At 37.7% G+C, this 22770-nt stretch overlaps 1 protein-coding gene across 1 annotated transcript in view; it reads left to right on the plus strand.

Annotated features, from left to right (window-relative positions):
* Positions 1-22770, plus strand: part of LOC136267470 (zonadhesin-like) — a 57560-nt gene that overhangs the window by 13213 nt on the left and 21577 nt on the right. The window contains exons 6-12 of the mRNA XM_066062634.1: positions 1690-2676; positions 6901-7074; positions 7794-8117; positions 8167-8304; positions 8738-9154; positions 10210-10458; positions 19037-20023. Coding sequence (XP_065918706.1) covers positions 1690-2676; positions 6901-7074; positions 7794-8117; positions 8167-8304; positions 8738-9154; positions 10210-10458; positions 19037-20023 — 3276 coding nt within the window. The remainder of the gene's footprint in view (positions 1-1689; positions 2677-6900; positions 7075-7793; positions 8118-8166; positions 8305-8737; positions 9155-10209; positions 10459-19036; positions 20024-22770) is intronic.

The following is a 22770-nucleotide window of genomic DNA, read 5'->3' on the forward strand; positions in this document are numbered from 1 at the left end:
CAAAGTACTGGACTCGAACGACTGGACTACAACTCATTGTTGCTGTTGTTGTGCGACGACAGCTGCTTGTAAACAAGTAATGTAGTATTGATTAGTACAAACAAGCCCATTACACCTCCCTCTACTTCAGTACAGCTGTTGCTAGCCATTTAAATGCCCGTCTGTTGCCAATGGTACAGGCATGTAGTTATTGTGTTTCGTATCGCCTCAGAGTGTGGCCTCTATTGGACATGAGCGTGACTCTATGCGATTTAGAGACCACGTTTTCAGCCAATCAAATTTCAGTATCAAACTTGTTGTAGTCTAAGGCATAGTTAGAATGAGCCAACAAGAGTTCTATGCTATTATACTGTACATCACGAAATAAAATGGCTGCAGCTATTTTGGGTATTCTAATAATTTCAAGTCAGAGTTCCAATGGAAAAGTTTCAAATCACTATTTAATCCTGGAAGAAGATGTCAACCTAAACCTAACAGGTACGGGGTATAAAATCTATTATCTAATGCCGGATTAGATTTTCAGCTGGTTGTCAAAAGTTGAGAAGTACTATTGTTCCTTTGTTTTCATTACCTGGTAGTTTCACCTCAATATCTTGTTCAATTACCTCTATGTCAATCTTCGAAATCTTGATTGCCATTGGTGAAATTAATCGAAAATATGAGTCTCCCAAAATAGAAAATTTGTGCAATGTCATTTGGAAATAATTATAGTCTATTAAGATAATGCAAATAGCTGAGTCTCTGAGGAGATCCAAATGGTGTAAAAACTGATGTTGGCTTGTCCTGAGAAATTTAGAAAATTTCCCAGAGCAAAGCAGGTAAAGGAAGAGTGAAAGAAAGTAACAAACAGTGCCTGCTAGTATCAAACAAATGTGGTAGTACTGTTTAAGCAGGGATCTCCCCAAAAATGATGAGGGCCAACAAAAACTATGCTTTTAAAAATCATTCTAGAGAAATCTTACACCACAAAATCACCTTTGTGGATCCATTTAATTGAAATAGAGCATTAACAACAAGAAAACACTTACTGGTATCAGGATATAGAATTTTTTTAAATGCCAAGACTCAAAATTTGGTTTGCCCGCCTCACTGTCTGACCACAGTCACAAGGCTAGAGATCAAACAAGCAGCACATGGCCATTTTTATGCGATAACTACAAACTCACCGGTGGGATGTGCTTTTGGGGTTCCGACAAGCGCACACCTGTGCACCTTGTCTTTCCTTTTATCTTCAATCAGGCTCTTTTTCTTCATGCAACGAAATCATATCAAGGTATTAACATTATTGGCTGTGAATTGCATGCTACCATTACTTACAAAATATTCTCTAGCAGCTTAAAGTAGTCGTATTTTAGCTAAGATAATTGTGCAACTCATCGTTACAGTGGCATTAAATAGAATTTCAAGCAAACGTGCTTATAATCCCAACCTTAACCCCCAGCAACATACAGTCGTTGACTAATAGCTATGATAGCTGTTTATTTATTCCCCAGCAGCATACATACAGTCTAGGCAAGCACCAAAGGAGCCACAAAGTAGGTATTTAGGACCTTCTCTGAGTTTAAGCTTGTAACACAAAAAGGCACATGCTACAAGTGAGTTTATTAAACATATTCCTTCAGTGTTGTATTCTAGTATTTCAATCCACTGGTCAGATATACTGTCACAATTTACATTTTATTCTCATAGATTGTGCATATCAAGGACGTCTCTATCGTGTTGGAGAACAGTTTCAGCCAAACTGTACAACTAGATGCTTTTGTAAACCTGGAGGAGTGTTTGAATGTAGCAGACAACAATGTCCTTATGATGGTCCAACTTGTGAAGTTAATGGTGATCCTCATTATAGAACATTTGATGGATACTGGCATCACTACCAAGGCAAATGTGAATATGTTCTTGCTAAACCACAAGACACCAATGAGTTTGTAATTTCTGCTGGTAATATTGCGGACAGAGGAAGCCCTATATCTGTTGCAGGGTTTGTGAGAGTAAGAATTCCAGCTGAGAACCTGACCATTATATTAGGGCAAGGCAACATTGGAGAGGTACCTGTAACTATCAATAACATGCCACCACATTTATGTACAACCAGAGGTGAAGATATATATTCCTCCAACAGTGTCAGTGTGTTTTGTAGAGGAGGATATCCATACGTTTGTTTAACACGAGGTGTTCGTGTGGCCTTTGATGGAATTTATCGTATAAGGATAACTGTATCTACTTCACTACAAAGAATATTATGTGGTCTTTGTGGTGATTACAATGGCAACCATACTGATGATCTCAGAAAGCCAGATGGAACTGTTATACCAGTTACAGGATATGGCAGTACCAGAGTAGTAATTGGTGGAGTTATCAATGATTTTGGTGATAGTTGGCTAATACCTGATCCTAGCAATCAAGAGTGCAGTTCTTCAGGGGGCAACTGTTCTAGTGATCCTATTATTGTATCAGAAGGACAAACTAAGTGTAGTGTTTTGTTGCAAGATCCTTTCACTGCCTGTCATAATGTAGTTAATGTTACACAGACGATTGCCAATTGTGAATTTGACTATTTTTGTTGTAATGATACACAACGTGAAGATTGTTACTGTGATGCATTATCCAGTTATGCTAGTGCTTGTGCTGATGCTGGAGTAGCCATATCAAACTGGAGATCAGCTACACTTTGTCGTGAGTTATTCTGTGTAGACGTAATCTAAAATTTTAATGTACAAGTGTTTATGCATATGAATATACTGTTTGCTACTGTATAGTTTACTTTTGTGGTAGAATAGTTGGATGAAAATTACCTATTGGAAATTGGTGGAAAAGGTTTAATGAATAAGTAGTTCACCTTAATAATTTATTGTATGCATTTATCTGATCATACCCTTGGATGAACCATGAACGTTGTCTTGATATAATATCAAGATTAACGTATAGTTTCTCGTATAAACTCTCATGGGACTTGTGGTGAACTGATGATTGAACCGGAGCTTGGACATACCCACAATACCTCACATGATTCTCATACTGTTGCTATCAAAGAGACTTACAGTATGTATATTCTTTCTTGACACTTGGAAATATTGCCAGATCAATTTCATCACTTGGTCTAGTGGTGGATAAAACTTTGGCGATTGAACTGCTATTCGCAAAATTTTTGAATCACAACTTTTATATTATACGGTATATTGGATTTTAGTGTATACAGCCGAGTTTGTTAGCTTTTAGTGGTACAATGTCAAACAACACCAAAATGCCTACTATATTTACTTGGCTTAATACGGCATTTATTATCTTGCATATTCTCTACTTGATGACTTGCTCTTAAGTGACAAGATGGTTTGTTTACAACTGAACTCTTTACTAAGTGCTGTTCATAGCTGAACTCTCTACTAGGTGACTTTAACTCTCTGCAGGGTGACTTGTTTTTAGCTGAACTCTCTATTAGGTGACCTATTCAGATGACTTGTTTATAGGTGAACTCTTTGCAGATGATGTTTTGTAGCTGAACCCTCTACAGGTAACTTGTTTGTAGGTGAACTCGAACTATCTACAGGTAGCTGAACTCTTTACACGTGACTAATTTGTAGCTGAACTATCTACAGCATGAATTTTTGTAGCTGAACTCTTTTACTGTATGACTTGTTTGTAGCTGAACTCTCTACAGGTAATTTGTTTGTATATGAATTCTGTACTGAGTGACTTGCTTGTGCTGAACTCTGCAGGATAGCCTGTTTGCATCTGAACTTCTTATTAGTTTGTAGCTGAACACTCTAGCTGAGCTACATCAAAAAAACTAAACAAACTAGTTTTTTTTTTAAATTGTCAATTTAAAAATGAAGTAGGGATCTATGCAATACCATATAGAGGTAAACTTTGGCAAATTTGGCGATTCGCTACAAATTCACCTAAGTTTTAATCCGCCAATTACTCGTAGTGCCTGAGATTAGCATCTTTATAGCTATGGATTGAGCTTGAGTTTGCCAAACTTTATTTCACCAAATGCAATGTAGCTTGCTATTTGCCAAAGTTTACCCCCGCCAAAGTTTTCCTCTATACAGTAAAAGGTAATGAAAGAAGAGATGAATGATGGTATTACAGCATAGCTCAGTGGGAAAGTTCATACTTAGGCACATTAGCTATAACAATTATTTTATTAAGTGCCAAAGTAGGGGCTTTCCTACCAAGCTAAGCTGTAACATCATTCATCTCTTGTTCATTATATTTTATTGCATAGATCCCTACTTCATTTTTAAATTGACAATTTTTAATACTAGTTTGTATATAGCTGAACTCTCCACAGGGTGATTTGCTTGTAATTGAACTCTCTACAGAGCAATTTGTTTGTAAGTGAACTCTATACTGGGTGACCCGTTGGTAGGTGAACTCTCCACAAGACAATTTGCTTATAGTTGAACTCTCTACAGAGCACTTTGTTTGTAAGTGAACTCTATACTGGGTGACGTGTTGGTAGGTGAACTCTCTACTGGGAAATCTGAACCATTTACAGGTGATTGTTTTCAGCTGAATTCTCTCTTTGTAGCTGAATTCTCTACTGAGCGACTAGCATGTAGCTGAACTCACTACTAGGTGACCTGCTTGCAAGTGAACTCTACAGTTGACTTCTGTCTGGCTGATCTCTCTTCAGGATAGCTTTTTGTAGCTGAATACTCCACAGGGTGATTATTTTGTAACTGACCTCTGACTTTTGTAGCTGAATTCAAAACTGGCTGACTTTTTAGTAGCTGATCTATCCACAGGATGATCTGTTTGTATCTCTATTAGGTCTAGCTTGTAGCTAAACTCTCTTCAGAGCTATTTGTTTGTAGCTGAACTCTCCACAGGGTGGTTTGTTTGTAGCTGAGCTCTCTACTGTGTGACTTGTTTGTAGCTGAACTCTCTACTGGGGACCTGTTTGTAGTTGAACTCTCTACAGTTGACGTGTTTCTAGCTGATCTCTCTATACAGTGGCTTTCTGTAGCTGAACTCTCCACACAGTGATTTTGCTTGTAGCTGATCTCTGTGGCTTTTTGTACACAATACAGAGTGGCTATTTGTACACTATACAGAGTGTACACTATATTTTTTATCTACAGGGTGGCTTTTTCTACACAGTGACTTGTTACATAGCTGAACGCTCTAATGGAGTAACTTACATACTAACGATCGATGTTGTATGCTCTAATAGAAGACCCTTTCAGTAGTTAAGTTTAAAAATCACTGCGTAAACCAACTATGTGTAACCAGTACATAATCGAGATACTCAAATATACAGTCACCTAAATATAGCATCCAGTTATCTTATTCTAACAAAGAGATCAGCTATATTACAAATCATCCAGTAGAAAGTTCAGCTACATAAGTCACCTTGTAGAGAGTTCAGCTGCATTGCAAGTTACTAGTAAAGATTTCAGCTGCAATACAAGTCCCCCAGTGGAGAGTTTAGCTATGTTACAAGTCTCCCTGAACAGAGTTCAACTGCATTACAATTTTACTTGTAGAGAGTGCAGCTACAACAAGTCAACCTGTAAAGAGTTCATCTACAAAAGTCAGCCTGCAGAAAATGTCTATCAAAGGTGGTGGCAAGAAATGGTTGGAGCTGGTGGCCAAGAAATGGCTGCAATGATCAATGATGCTAATGTCAATCATTAGCTTCATTGCTGCTTTTCTTGGCTACCACCTTTGATTTCACGCCTTTTTTACCCTGCTTTTTCATACTATTTTTTGTAACTTACCTAGCCAAAAGTTGACTTTGGGACAGACTCTTATTTGTTTGTTGCTTTTCTTTACTATGGGAAGAAGAGATCAGTATTTATTATATATTGCACTTGTAATAAAATATTATATTAGTGATTGAAAATAAATATTATCATGTACCACAGGGCAATATTTCTACCATCTCTTTTGTAACTTCAATTCTTTATGATGTTTACTGCTTGCTTAAATTATAAAAAAATTAACCAGGGTATACACATGTTAATATTATGCAATATTTTCCTGCAGTAATATAGCTACTGGCTGTGTTACAGTTTCTGTATATTATACTAGTGCCACGTAGTTTGGACATGACATGTGCTGATAATAACTATAATACCTAAGCTTGCATCTGTAAAGTTTTTACTATTACATAAATTTTTATATGATCAAATTTGGGTCATGTAAAGAAATTAAAGAAACATGACCATGCATGCTACAGTTTAGGACATGATCTGCAATGCTGTATTCAACGCAATGTGAAATAGTCCTGAGAATAGGGAAATTAACAATGCTAGTATAGTATAAGGCAAACCTGGAGAAGATCGAGATACTCCAATAGAGCAGTCACATAGCACTGGGGTGATTGGTAGGTGACTGCTCTATTAGAGTATCTCGATTTTGTGCCCATAATTTTTATGATAGCAATATTTACACATGTTCCTTCGTGAAATTTTCTGTCTTGCTTTCTGTGGTACTGCAAAAAACACGTGAATGCTATATAATCAATTAGTCTTATTGTTATGGAATTGTTCCTGATTCTTTTTACCACCAATTATTCCGGCACAATGTCCTATTTATAAACATGTAGCCTAACTAGAACATCCTTCTTTTATGATTACACTGCATTAGAATACATTTAACTGTTCTATTAAATTTTGAAGAATTTTTTCAGTCATAGTTCTGTTCCTGCCTCAGTCTACCTCTGAGTAATAAATAGTTTTTAGTTAGCTGCTCACTGTTCATGTATTGTTCTGTGTCTTCGTGCTGTTGAGCTTTTAACTGTTTGTAATTCTACTACAGTACAAAACTACAAGTTAAATTTTAGAAGGGTTTCTAGAAGTCCAGGAAACCTCTTTCTGTACCACTCATTTGTACACATGTAATACTTGTGTGTATGTGGATTATATGTAAATGACTTGTATTATTTTCCAGCAATTCCATGTCCGGCTGGGATGATCTATCAACAATGTGGTCCATTATGTCCTCAGACATGTGATAATCTTGATCAACCTTGTGAAGGTGGATGTGGTGAAGGTTGTTTCTGTCCTGTTGGACAAGTACTGATGAATGGAGTGTGTGTGGATGATTCTCAGTGTACTGTAACAAGTTGGTATCTGCATTCTGTTCATTTATGCCAGTATACTGTGTAGATTATATTTGTTGTATACTCCTTTTACTTTACCAGAACTGCCTTTAAAAAACTTGCAGATTTGCTACTTATATTTTCATAATAATTTACTGAACATCACAGTAATACAATGATCCATCCATTGGAGCTATGTATCATTCTATTTTCATCAAATAAATTTCTTCGTTAAAAGTATTGGACAAATTTACGTGGATAGAAATATGTCTGCAGTAAACATAGTATTAGTTTGATAACAGAATACATATTTGTTTACATGCATGTGACTGAATTTGGAAAATCACCCATATGGGCCATGTGAAATAGTTAGAATTTTCATGTTTAGTAGGTTGCTAATAACCGTTTTAAAAATATTTCAAGAATTTTCTTGTAAGTTAAGGTATTGAGAATGGCTTAAACTCATCAACAAGTAGATTAGCAACAACAAAGCAGTAATTTATGAATTACAAAATAATGGATAAATTATGAAGTATGCAAATTACAATGTATCATAATTATGCATTATCCAAATCACATTAAATAGCATGATACATGTGGTTTGTAAAGTCTTAATTCAATTTTTAATGCAAGGAGTAGTATTCACTGGGTGCCTGATTTTTAGCAACATATAGCTCAACATCAACTTGTATTGTATGTATATTATGAATATGTATCTTATCTTAACTTATTTTACTAATAGGAATATGTAATGAAGGAGATGTTCGTTTGGTTAATGGATCCATGATATCTGAAGGACGTGTTGAGATGTGTAACAATAATACTTGGTTTGCAGTCTGTAATTCACTGTTTAACTTTGACTGGGAGATAGAAGAAGCTACAGTTGTCTGCAGACAGCTTGGATATGCTGGGGCTACTTTAGCCCGCCTTCTTCCAAGATTTGACTCCAGAGTATTACGGCTTGCTTGGAACTGCAATGGAAGTGAAATGTACTTGCAGCAATGTACTAATTCATCAGATGTTTATAATTGTGCTGTTGCTGGTGTAGCATGCCACAATATAACTGGTACATTATCAATGTGCTTATTAAAGTGCTTTAAGCCTTGTATATGCAGATGGATGTACCAACTACCCAACCTACCTTGATGGTGATACTGGAGAATGTGTGGAGACATGTCCATCAGGAACATTTGGAGTAGTTACCGGAAGTGTTAATGATGTGGCCACTGATCAGTTAAGAAGTTGTGAACCATGTAAGCACTCTGCAGTACAATATTCTACATACTGTAGTATGTGTTGCAAAATTCTACCACAGTCAGATTTTTTCTTAATTTTATAATATTATGCTGCTACATCTATCATAGGCAGCTCCAGGGATTTTGCTGATTGGTTTCTGATCAAAAGCACAGCTAGATTTTAGGTGAAGACAAAAAAAAAAGGTCGACACCTTCTGAATAATATTTTGTATCACTGATAAGGCACATAAAAATCTTTATTCACAGCCTCATAGTTTGCTACACTACTTCTCTGAAACTGTGACTGCTATATTAGAGTGACTGACTGTTTTATTAGAGTATCTCTATCTAAATGTGACCGGTTTCCAGAAACCTCAGAAACCTCCCTGGAGCCTCCCTGCAAATGTGTGCAAATACTATCTATTATTGTAAGTTTATTCTCAATTTCTAGTACCGGAGCGTGGATATGGTGTAGTGTTCAATGCTACACAGTATGAGTTTTGGGTCAATGCTTATGCTCCAAATGGAAGTTATGTCTTTACAGCATGTATATTTGTAGAAGACCTTAATTTTGTCAATGGACAATTTTATCTCTTTGGAAATCAGTCAGAATATTCTCCGTTCTCTCTAAATCGATCTGGAAATTATATCAACTTTGAAAATGAGTTTGATCCCATTCAGGAAAACTATGATTACTATTTGTATGATGCAGATGATGCAGGAAATGGTGGTACTTTTTGTGTACAAATTTTAGTGTATGGTAATCTTGAACAGAATCGGACATATATGTTTGAGCTGAGTTCTATAATAGAAATAGGTTCAGAATCTGAAATAAGGAGATTTGTACCTGTGATCATACGTACAAAAGGTGAGTGCCAGGTGTATACAAACAAGTTGTGTACTTTGTGACTTTTATACCATGAGCAGATACTTAGACAAGCAATGGCTGTGGTTGTATGACTAATAATTTGTGTGTCTATGTTCATGCTGTTGTGCATGAGTGTACATTTCTTCATTCGCATTTCTTCGTTACTTCATCTATACGTGTGTGTGTGTGCATGTGTGTGTGTGTGTGTGTGTGTGCGTGTGTGTGTGTGCGTGTGTGTGTGTGTGTGTGTGTGTGTGTGTGTGTGTGTGTGTGTGTGTGTGTGTGTGTGTGTGTGTGTGTGTGTGTGTGTGTGTGTGTGTGTGTGTGTGTGTGTGTGGATGGGTGCATTCATGTGTGTGTGTGTGTGCTAATAATAAATCACAGTAAAACAATATATCTCTACTGTACTCTTCCTTGTGGTATCTTAAGCACAGTAGGGATATAACACTTCTTGTCGTTTTGCTATGATTTAATATCGTGCACTACTCCAGCTTGTTTCAGTACTTTTTATTGATGTGCTATGGTCCCTACTCTAGTTGAAATTTTTTGTGTACTTGTTTGCTAACTTTTTTGTAAATAATATTATTATTGTGACTGCTGAACCCATGCATAACGCATCTGAAATGTCACTGCATGCCCCAGGTATATCAATTATCGTCTGAAAAGTGAAGTATCCAATACACTTCGTTGTCAGCTTTGTTCAACCTGTTACACAGCATTACGAATCAAGAACTGTTCGAAAAGCACCTAAGGTTAACAGATGAAACAATGCAACATCAATTTGCTTTCCTGTGTTTTTCTAGTGTATTTTTCAACATCAGCTAAAGTTCAATAATTTGTGTCCCCTGCTATCTCAAGCAAATCCCAGAAACACTTACAAATAAAGCAATTAAACTCATTGTACATTTGACCCTACCTGTCTCAATTTATTGCAGTGTCTTTCCTTGTGAAAGAAAATATCCACCTGAAACTAAAAGGAAGGTATACTGTTATTTTGTGTCTGTGTTTACTGCAAAATCTATTGTTAGAAATTACTATGTGTTGATTTTTAATAGTGCTTCCTCCAGAGGTTAGAATAGATCCCATTCAGCCTGTACCGCTTAATGGTAGTGTATCACTGGTCTGTAGAGGGTTTGGTACTCCAACTATTACCTACAAGTGGCGTAATACACAAGGAGAAATTGTATCAACTAGTAATGTCTATAATTTTACAATTTCTGATACCAGTGACTATGGTTACTACACATGTGAAGCAACCAATGATGATGGGAATGTATCATCTAGGATTGAAGTAGCAGCACCAGGTTTGTAGTTTCGTATATCGTATACTTATTGTATAAAATTTGAAAAAGTGTCATCTTCCAATAATTCTTCCTAACTATTATGATAAAATTAAATTTAAAGGAAGAAAAGCTGTCCCTTTTGGAGGAGACTAAGTGACTAGAGATTGGGTGGCTTGCAGTTTGAATCCTGGGGTAGGAGAGATTTTTTCCTTTCTTTGGCACATTTTTTTTGTGTCATCTTATTGTTAGCTAGGCTCCTGTTATGTTAGGTTAGGTAATCCAAAGGCTGCAACACATGTTGTTGTCGGACTTTACAGTGCTGATGCTGGCACCATAAAAATTCAAAATAATTATAGTCTCCAATAGCCTTGTTTGTAGGGCTATACCGATACCACATTTTACAGCCGATACCGATATCTAATATTTATTGTCTATTTCCAATACAGGTTTTCTAATAAATCAATGTTAAATATTCAGCCGATACTTAAAATTGTAACTGATATGTATTATTGTGAGATATAGCATAATAAGATGACATAGCATAATCACTATGGCTACTAAAATTCCTAACCAATGATTGTTCACAAAACGTTTTCATCCAAACTTGTCAGTTTTTGGTCAGCATAATGTCAGAGCAGTATCACTCAACAAAAATGTATTACCAAAAAAGTGGTACAAAAAAACCCTCAAAAATGAAAAAAAGGCATAACTACTTGGAGCATCAAACCCAGGGCAACTCATATTGTAGTCCAGGATCTTACCATTCATCTACAAAGTCACTTGTAGTTAGGAGCTTTTAATAGCACTTATAGTACTGTTACTAGTACTTACACTACTCAGGTGAAATATCTGTACTACAGAATTGCAATTGACTGATACCAATACTTGTAATATTGGTACCTATATATATATATATATATCGATATAATATTGGTATCAGTACAATCCTACTTGTTTGTAGTGCTACTAGGAATAGTTAGAATTAGCCAACAAGAGTTCTATACCATAGACTGTATGTCATGAAATAAAATGGCTGCAGCTATTTTGGGTATTCTAATAATTTTGAGTGAGAGTTCCAATGGAGCTTAATAAGTTTCAAATCACTATTTAATCCTGGAAGAAGATGTCGACCTAAACCTAACAGGTACGGGATATAAAATCTATTATCTAATGCCAGATTAGAATTTTTAGCTAGTTTTCAAAAGTTGAGAAGAAGTACAGAGTACAATTGTTTCTTTGTTTTAATTACCTGGTAGTTTCACTTCAATATCTTGTTTGATAACCTCTATGTCAATCTTCAAAATCTCGATCGCCATTGGTGAAATCACTCGAAAATATGAGTCCCCCCAAATAGAAAATTTGTGTGATGCATTTGGAATAATTACGGTCTATTTAGAGACCGTAAAGTAATGTGGATAGCTGACCTCACATTCTCAGAGGAGCTCCAAATGATATAAAAACTGATGTTGCCTTGTTCTGAAAATTTTTGAAAATTTCCCAGAGCAAATTAAAACGGGTAAAGGAAGAGCGAAAGAAAGTAGCAAACAGTGCCTGCTAGTATCAAACAAGTAATTATGGTAGTACTGTTTAAGTAGGGATCTCCCCAAAAATGATGAGCACCAACAAAACTTCTTTTAAACATGATTCTAGAGATATCTTACACCACAAAAATCACCTTTGTTGATCCATTTAATTAAAATACAGCAATAAAAACAAGAAAACACTTACTCGTATCTGGATATAGAATTAGATGCAAAAACTCAAAATTGGTTTGCCCGCCTTACTGCCTGACCACAGTCACCAGGCTAGAGACCAAACAAAGCAGCACATGGCCATTTTTATGTGACAACTACAAAGTCACCGGTGGGATGTGCCTTTTGGGGTTGCGACAAGTGCACACCTGTGCACCTTGTCTTTCCTTTAATCTTCAATCAGGCTCTTTTTCTTCTTCATGCAACTAAATTATATCAAGGTGCTAATTTTCCTTATCAACACTTTGCTTGAGCAGCACATTTAGACACCACAACATTATTAAAAAGTGCTTACGCTACTGTATAGAGGTACTGGACATCAGGATTCCTGCTGTAACTTAACGATAGGTTAACTATATATTATATAAAATTATATTATTATGATAATAGCTAACTATCGAGCGTACACACAACACATCTATTTTAAACATGTCATGATGGTCACACCACTTATTGCACTGGCTGTATTATAATGACCACACCCCTTGAGGGTGGACTTGAGATACTCTAATACAGCAGTCACCCTAATAGAACAGTCACATGTGTATAGCAGTATGTTACGTACATTAAAAAGAATAAACAAACTAGTATTTTAAAAATTGTTAATTTTGAAGTGGAAATCCAAGTGATATAAACTACTGAAACAAGAGATGAATGATGGTATTACAGCATAACTCGGTGAGAAAATCCCTACTTTAACATTGATCAAAATAATTGTTATAACTTGTCAATGTAGGTATTTTCTCACCCAGCTATGCTGTAATACCATTATTCATTCTTGTTTCAGTACTTTTTATCACTTGGATCCCTACTTCATTAGGGTAGTTATAAAACCCGGAAAGGAACGGAACCAATCAGGGCACAGTCCACATGGAAAATTTGCATTTAGCGGATTGTGCACCAAGCTAGAATTGTGGTAGAGTTACTTGCTTTGACTTTGTAATATACCGCTAGTACTCAAGCATGAGGTAACAACTCATTCTCATTGAAGCACAACTACACGCATGCACATTGATACATTCCTTATATACTACATTCTCCCTTCCTAGATAGAGGTACTGTCTCTACTAATACAAAAAAAGGGGTAAAGATCATATGAGCATTACAATCACAATTACAATCAATAGTAGTACAAGCATTAATTATAAAAGAAAAATTAAGTCGGTTCCTCAATTAATCTTTGGGGTTTCCTGTGAACCCGCACTGATCTGCGTACTACTGGAACTGGAATAGCATTGGGGACAGGTGGGTTGGGTGACTCTACCGATTGGTTTGGTGAGTCTGCTGGAGGCATTTCTACCAAGGATGAATCAGAGGCACATGGGGAAATTGGTGTGCTACTGAACCCAGTGGTCTGTTGATCATCCACAGGTGCCATCATACTTTTGCCTGGCCTTCCTGAAGCAGTAGCTGCGATTGCGTGGTTCACATGCACCTCACATTGGTGTCCATCATAATCTACCTGATACGTGAGTTCCTCATGGACCTTAATGATCGTCCCTCTCTACCACTTTAAGGTGGATATAGGTCGGAAATCACTCACCATCACACTGTCCCCACAAGCAAATTTACGTACTCTAGGTTGGGTCTGGCTTAGGTTGGGGAGCAAGTGTTGCTTCAACCGATTAGCTGCACTTGGCAAGGTCATGTACAAGGTGTTTTAGTCAACATAAGGTGTGCCAGTGCCAAGTTGGTGGTTGCGTGTGGCACATTGCGGTAAGTCCGCTACAAGTCAGAAAGTTCCTGCTGAATGTTAGCTGATTAGTGTTTCTTGAGGTGACATTTCACATTTTTAAACATGTTTTCTGTGACGCCATTTGTTGAGGGGTGGTAAGGTGGGGATGTACGGTGAGCAATGTTTTTTTGTCTCAAGAAACTCTATAGATACAAATTGGGGGGCATTGTCTGAGACAAGGATCTGAGGAAACCCAAACACAGCAAAAATTTCACTTAATTTGTTAATGGTCATTCAAGAAGTGGTGGTAGAGACCAGCTTCACCTCTGGCCACTTACTGAGTACATCCACAACCACTAATAAATGGTGGTTATTTCATTCACCATAGTCAATATGTATTCATTCCCAAGGGGTGCTGGGATGCTGCCATGGGTGTCTAGCCACTGCTGCTGGCATACGTAGCTGCAGTGACTTTACAGGGTTCACAGTCATTTGCTAGCCTCTCAACATCAGCATCTAAGCAGGGCCAACAAATAAAACTTCTTGCCAAGGATTTCATTCAACAAATTTCAATATGACCAAAATGTAGTTCTGCCAACAGTTGCAGTTCCAGTTTTTTTTGGGATAATTACTCGTTCCCCCCCCCCCCCCCCCCATCTTGCAAGTTAAGCTCCTCTTTCTGCCAATGGAAGAGGGTGATGTTTTCCGGCAGTGGGAATGGCCAAGAATTGTGTTGTACATTCATGAACACTTGGAATAGTATTTTGTCTTTTGCTGTGTGATTGGCTATCTCTGTTGCAATCACTGGAGGGGCGATGGTGTGCATCGCATGGACAGCATTGCCCTCTTCTGCTGGATGAATTACATAACATTGTGCAGGAAGGCGTGATAAGCAGTCTGCACACTGATTAGCAGGGCCTGGAATGTACTCTGTTTTGTAGGAATATGCACTGAGGATCATGGCCCATCGCTGCATACGTGCAGCAGCTAATGAGTGGACACCATCTGCATGGCCAAACAATTTGCAAGGGGGCAGTGATCTGTTACCAAGATAAATTCATGCCCATACAGGTACTGGTTGAAGCGTTTCACACCAAATATAATGGCCAGAGCTTCACGCTTAATATGGGCATAATTCTGTTCAGCCACTGACAAGGTTTGAGATGCATAAGCTACAGGCGTCTCTTCACCATTCACTACATGCATAAGGTAACACCAATTCCACGGGCTGATGCATCACAATACAGCTTAATTGGTTTGGTTACATCATAGTGTACTAACACTGGTGCTTCATTTACAAGGGTTTTGGCTGTGTCAAAAGCCTCTTGACACTTGGCAGTCCACTTCCAATGTAAATCTTTCCATAGAAGTTGGTAGAGTGGATGCAGGAGAGATGCTGCAGAAGGGATAAATTTCACATTGTAAGTCAACAGGCCCAAAAAAGATTTCAGTTCACTTTTATTAGTAGGTACAGGAGCTTTAAGCACATCTACAATTCTTTGCTGTGTAGGGCATATACCTGATGGGGTAACTACATGACCTAGGAATTCCAATTCAGATTGAAAGTATTTGCACTTAGAAGCATTGACCTTAAGCCGAAATGTTTGTAATATGGCCATCACATTTCTTAAATTCTCAACATGCTCTTCCCTGGTGTTCCCTGTAATTAGAATGTCATCTAAATAATATACTACCCCTTTACACCCTTGCAGTACTGTGGTCATAGCTTTTTGCCAGATGGTAGGGGCTGAAGCAATGCCAAAAGGCAATCTCAAGTATGTGTACAGCCCCAGAGGTGTGTTAATCGTGAGGTAAGTTTGACTCCCCTTAGCCACCCTCATTTGCTTATATGCTCTAGCAAGATCAATTTTAGAGAATGACTCACCATTAGCTAGCACAGAAAATATCTCATCCACTGTTGGCAGAGAAAAGGTCTGTATACACAGCTGGAGGTTGATCGTCATCTTGAAATCGGCACAAATATGGATGTCTCCACTCTTCTTTGTCACCACAACTATGGGTACAGCCCAAACACTTTGATCAACTGGCTCTAATTCTCCATCTGCTACCTGCTGTCGAATAGCTTCCTCAACTTTCTCACGAAGTGCAAAGGGTATTGGACGACTCTTACAGAATTTGGGTTTGGCATCCTCCTTCAGTTCAATCTCTGCTTCCATTCCAAACAATAACCCAAGTTCCTCTTTAAAAACTGAGGGAAACTCTTGCTGAAGTGACTCTCCTTGTATTTGGTGGAGTGAGTGACATTGCAACAACTTGTGCCAATCGATTGTGGATAGTTCTGCCCCTGTGTCCACTTCCATTTCTAGAGCTACCCCATCTACATCCAACACTGTTGTCAACTTACTGGAATGCCTACTAGATGTCTAGTGTACAGAAAGCTGGTTGTTGTCAAACTCTTCATCATCACTATTCAGTACAGTACTGGCCACTGTGTGCATAGGCTTTGACTGTTGCTTTGCATTACACTTCTGTTGTGGCTTCATTGTTAGTTCTTGTGACTGGTTTTGCCAGCAAACTGCACCTGCATGGCCCAGTTTATTACAGACTCGGCAACACTTATTGTGGTAATAGCAGGTGGCTCTGGTATGCCCTTGTTGACCACACCTTGGGCAAGGATACTGCTGACTTGATATTTTAAGAGCCTCTACATTTGTTGGAAATTGCTGGACTTCTCGGTTGACTGTCTCAGCTGCCCTAGCCTTATTAATTGTGACTGTTAGTGTAAGCCCTTTGACACATAGTAGCTCCTTCTGAGTCTTGATATCATTTGATCCACACACCAGGGCGGTCTCCAGATAATCCCCGAATTTGCAGGTCTTACTCAATCGCCCTAGTTCTGCTACGTAATCCGCCACCATTTCCTTACCTGCTTGAAGAACTTGAATCGTTCCACTATTTCCACTGTATCCTTTTGGTAGTGTTGCATCATCACCGTCACAATGGCTGTCAGAGAGACGTCACTTAGAGGGGTCAGACTGACCAGAGTTTTCAACTTGGTTAATGTATCTCAGCCAATTCATGTCAAGAACAGTGCTTTCCTCCTGGCTTCTGGGATTTGATGGGCGGTACAGTAAAAATCAAATTGCTCCTTGTAATCTTCAATGCTTTCCACAGCAGGATTGAAGGATTCTAACGAGGATTGAGTAGCCATCTTAGTATTCCATCATCGCCACTATAATATGCCGCTAGTACCATACGCAAGGAAATTTGGACGTAAGAAAAATTTGACGAATTCAGACTTCAGTAGATTTGACGAATAAAATGTTGACGAAAATCAAGAAATTGTAGGCAAAACCTGTACTTTTAAGGGTGCTTATAAACATTTGACGAATTTAAATTTGACTAATTAACCGATTCGTCGAATTCGTCAAAATTTTCTTACGTCAAAATTTCCTTACATACGGTACTCAGCACAAGGTAACAAGTCATTCTTATTGAAGCACACTACATGCATGTGCATTGATACATTTCTTATACTTATACTACAGACTTATAAGCATGTTTGCTTGAAGTTCTATTTAATTTCCACTGTAACAATGTGTTGCACAAATTATCTTAGCTAACATATGACTACTTTAGCTGCTAAACAAGTATTGATAACATGCAATTCACAGCCATTAATGTTAACTCTCGCAAATCAATGCCAATGCTGGCAGAATGACATTTACTTCAGAAAACCAGCTTCACTGGTAGCTACTAAAGCCTTGTGTACAACTACAATATACAAATACTATAGTAGTTTACCTTGTGGAATGCTACCAAAGTGTATCCAGGTCATGATTAAACATAACTTGATGGATTATTAATGCCATAATGCAGGCTCTGCCTTTACTGGTACATACCATAACAATGGGTCATGTGGTGGGCATTAAATAAAAACTTTGATCATGAGATTTCTAACATGCCTACAATACAAGCAAACTAACAATTCTAGCTACTGTGTGACAGTTTGAAATGGTTTACAATCTGCTGAAAACGATTTTTCAACTTGGTATGCTCCCCAATTTGTGCCGTTCCATTCCATTTTATTCTGGATTTTATAGCTAACTACCCTCCTATTTTTAAATTAACATTTTAAAAAAATATTCACCATTTCCAGATGATAGTGTCAGCACTGCACCTTCTACTGGTGTATCAGCACTTATGACGTCTCAGCCTATCTTGTCCATAAAGTAAGCCTACAGTAAACAACCATGAACCAGACCACAGGGTACTAATTATGTAGTTAGTAACCCCACCTTAGGACTTAGTAACCTCATCAAGCCTCTAGATAACTTTGGAATTATGTGTAAATTTTCTAAAAATTATAAATTCAGTGATCCATGTGCTAAAACAATAGACATAATTGTTTGCTATGACATAGGCTACAATTTGTTGCATTCCAAAAGTAGGGATTTCCCAGCCATACCATTCTACAGTAAATGATCACATCTGTTGTTTAACCTTTTTATAAATCCATTTTTCACTTTTGATTTTATATATACAGTTTTTTGTTATAACCAGTACATAGTGACATGTGATAATTGTGAGTAGACCATTCTATTTTAAGATTAGTGTGACTGTTCCATTGGATTAATACAGCAATTTATATACCTGATTGTGATCATTGTATTTTGATGACTGCTTTATTAGGGTATATAAATGTTCCTGCTTATACATGTTCGGTCATATATATGGAGCTAAACTGCGTGATGTAAGTTTTACTATCAAAAGGTGTTATGTATTCTACTAGATACAGTAACTGTAAGAAGGCTATGGTTGTTTGTACTTGACTGATCAATGTCAAATGTATAAAATATTCCCAGATCCCAACCTTAACCTCCAGCAACATACAGTCATTGACTAATAGCTATGAAAGCTGTTTATTTATATATTCCCCAGCAGCATACATACAGTCTAGGCAAGCACCAAAGGAGCCACAAAGTAGGTATTTAGGACCTTCTCTGAGTGTTCAAACTTTTGTGAAACAATTTTACTTCCTTCTCACTTTAAGTAAAAGCTCAAGACACAGAGCACAAATTGAATATTACTTGGAACACAAAAAGGCACGTGCCACAAGTGAGTTTATTAAAAAAATTCCTTCATTGTCGTATTCTAGTATTTCAATCCACTAGTTAGATATACTGTCACAATTTACATTTTATTCTCATAGATTGTGCATATCAAAGACGTCTCTATCGTGTTGGAGAACAGTTTCAGCCAAACTGTACAACTAGATGCTTTTGTAAACCTGGAGGAGTGTTTGAATGTAGCAGACAACAATGTCCTTATGATGGTCCAACTTGTGAAGTTAATGGTGATCCTCATTATAGAACATTTGATGGATACTGGCATCACTACCAAGGCAAATGTGAATATGTTCTTGCTAAACCACAAGACACCAATGAGTTTGTAATTTCTGCTGGTAATATTGCGGACAGAGGAAGCCCTATATCTGTTGCAGGGTTTGTGAGAGTAAGAATTCCAGCTGAGAACCTGACCATTATATTAGGGCAAGGCAACATTGGAGAGGTACCTGTAACTATCAATAACATGCCACCACATTTATGTACAACCAGAGGTGAAGATATATATTCCTCCGACAGTGTCAGTGTGTTTTGTAGAGGAGGATATCCGTACGTTTGTTTAACGCGAGGTGTTCGTGTGGCCTTTGATGGAATTTATCGTATAAGGATAACTGTATCTACTTCACTACAAAGAATATTATGTGGTCTTTGTGGTGATTACAATGGTAACCATACCGATGATCTCAGAAAGCCAGATGGAACTGTTATACCAGTTACAGGATATGGCAGTACCAGAGTAGTAATTGGTGGAGTTATCAATGATTTTGGTGATAGTTGGCTAATACCTGATCCTAGCAATCAAGAGTGCAGTTCTTCAGGGGGCAACTGTTCTAGTGATCCTATTATTGTATCAGAAGGACAAACTAGGTGTAGTGTTTTGTTGCAAGATCCTTTCACTGCCTGTCATAATGTAGTTAATGTTACACAGACGATTGCCAATTGTGAATTTGACTATTTTTGTTGTAATGATACACAACGTGAAGATTGTTACTGTGATGCATTATCCAGTTATGCTAGTGCTTGTGCTGATGCTGGAGTAGCCATATCAAACTGGAGATCAGCTACACTTTGTCGTGAGTTATTCTGTATAGACGTAATCTAAAATTTATTGTACAAGTGTTTATGCATATGAATATACTGTTTGCTACTGTATAGTTTACTTTTGTGGTAGAATAGTTGGATGAAAACCACCTATTGGAAATTGGTGGAAAAGGTTTAATGAATAAGTAGTTCACCTTAATAATTTATTGTATGCATTTATCTGATCATACCCTTGGATGAACCATGAACGTTGTCTTGATATAATATCAAGATTAATGTATAGTTTCTTGTATAAACTCTCATAGGACTTGTGGTGAACTGATGATTGAACCGGAGCTTGGACATACCCATGATACCTCCTGCTATTTCTTGGCTGCCACCTTTAATTTCACAACTTTTTTCACCCTGATTTTTCATAACTTGGCTGTTTTTGTTATAGATATCACACTTCTTTTTGTAACTTACCTGGCCAAAAGTTGGCTTTGGGACAGACTCTTACATGTTTGTAGCTTTTCTTTACTACAAGTACACGAAAAAATTTTAGAATTTTCAACTAGAGTAGGGACCATAGCACAGCGATAAATATTCCGTTTCGAAGGGAAGCCATCACATGCTCATGCCAAATCGATACCTTTCCCTGTCAGCAAAGATAAATGGGACACAAAGGAGGACACTGGTAAGTCTATGAAGAATGCATTGTACGTGATGCGGTATGGAAAAAGGCACCTGTCGGGCTGAAGCGATGTCAAATAGTGAAAAAATCAAGCCAGTAGCCTTAGCCGTTAGCGAGCTATGCTTGTCTGAAGGCATCAGTCAGTTACTTACTCAGCCGGTCAGTAGAAAATTCCGTCGAATAAAGAATTTTTTAAAATTCTGTAGCAACTTGTTGAAAATGTTTCGGGTTGATCTGAAAGCTTGTTTGGGCTTAGTTGTACCTTACCAATACTGACTCATCATCATCAGGGAAAATTGAGGCTGGTTTTCGGGTGATGTTATTCGTGGGCCAAACCTACTCCTTTGTGGTCTCTACTATACAGTTACAATCATACTGTATGATAGCATGATAGGAAGAAGAGACCAGTATTAATATTGCACTTGTAATAAAATAATATATTAGTGAATGAAAATAAATATTATCATGTACCGCAGGGAAAGGCTTCTACAATCTCTTTTGTAACTTCAATTCTTTATGATATTTACTGCTTGTTTAAATTATAAAAAAATTAACCAGGTTATACACATGTTAATATTATGCAATATTTGCCTGCAGTAATATAGCTACTGACTGTGTTACGGTTTTTGTATAGGACATGTAATACTAGTGCCACATATTTTAGACATGAAATGTGCTGATAATAACTATCTAATCCAAAACAGCCAAGCTGTAAAAAAAGAGCGCAGCCCTGAGAAAGGCTATGGTGAAAAAAGATGTGAAATCCAAGGTGGCGGCCAAGAAATGGCTGTGATGGTAGGTTAATGGTAAAAATTTTAATAATGACTATTCAGGTGAATTTGGTGCCGCTTGGTCTTGGCACAAAATTCACCTGAATTGTCATTATTAAAATTTTTACCATTAACCTACCATCACAGCCATTTCTTGGCCGCCACCTTGGATTTCACATCTTTTTTCACCATAGCCTTTCTCAGGGCTGCACTCTTTTTTTACAGTTTGGCTGTTTTGGATTAGATTTCACTTTTTTTTGTATTTGTGTACCCCAAAGCCGGCCTATGGACGGCTTTAGGACTTTTTAACCTGTCATTTTTTCTTTACTACAGGAAGAAGAAAAGATGAAGCAGGGTGATTTCTTTGTAGCTGACCTCTCTGCAAGGTGATCCTTCTAGCTGATCTCTCTACCGGATGACTTGTTTGTAGCTGAACTCTCTACAGGGTGATTTGTTTGTAGCTGAACTCTCTACAAGGTAACTTCTTCTAGCTGATCTTTCTACAGGGTGATTTGTTTGTAGCTGAATTCTCTACAGGGTGATTTGTTTGCAGCTAAACTGCTGAACTCTCTACAATGTAACTTCTTCTAGCTGAACTCTCTACGGGTGGCTTGTTTCTAGCTGATCTCTCTACAGGGTGACTTGTTTCTAGCTGAACTCTCTACAGAGTGATTTGTTTGTAGCTGAACTCTCTGCAAGGTAACTTCTTCTAGCTGATCTTTCTACAGGGTGATATCGATTTGTTTGTAGCCGAATTCTCTACAGGGCAATTTGTTTGCAGCTGAACTCTCTACATGGTAGTTTCTTTGTAGCTGAACTCCCTACAATGTAACTTCTTCTAGCTGAACTCTCTACAGGGTGACTTGTTTCTAGCTGATCTCTCTACAGGGTGACTTGTTTCTAGCTAAACTCTCTACAGAGTGATTTGTTTGTAGCTGAACTCTCTGCAAGGTAACTTCTTCTAGCTGATCTTTCTACAGGGTGATATCGATTTGTTTGTAGCTGAATTCTCTACAGGGCGATTTGTTTGCAGCTAAACTGCTGAACTCTCTACAATGTAACTTCTTCTAGATGAACTCTCTACGGGTAACTTGTTTCTAGCTGATCTCTCTACAGGGTGACTTGTTTCTAGCAGAACTCTCTACAGAGTGATTTGTTTGTAGCTGAACTCTCTACAAGGTAACTTCTTCTAGCTGATCTTTCTACAGGGTGATTTGTTTGTAGCTGAATTCTCTACAGGGTGATTTGTTTGCAGCTAAACTGCTGAACTCTCTACAATGTAACTTCTTCTAGCTGAACTCTCTACGGGTGGCTTGTTTCTAGCTGATCTCTCTAC

Source organism: Dysidea avara, chromosome 9, assembly GCF_963678975.1.
Source record: "Dysidea avara chromosome 9, odDysAvar1.4, whole genome shotgun sequence".
Taxonomy (NCBI): domain Eukaryota; kingdom Metazoa; phylum Porifera; class Demospongiae; order Dictyoceratida; family Dysideidae; genus Dysidea; species Dysidea avara.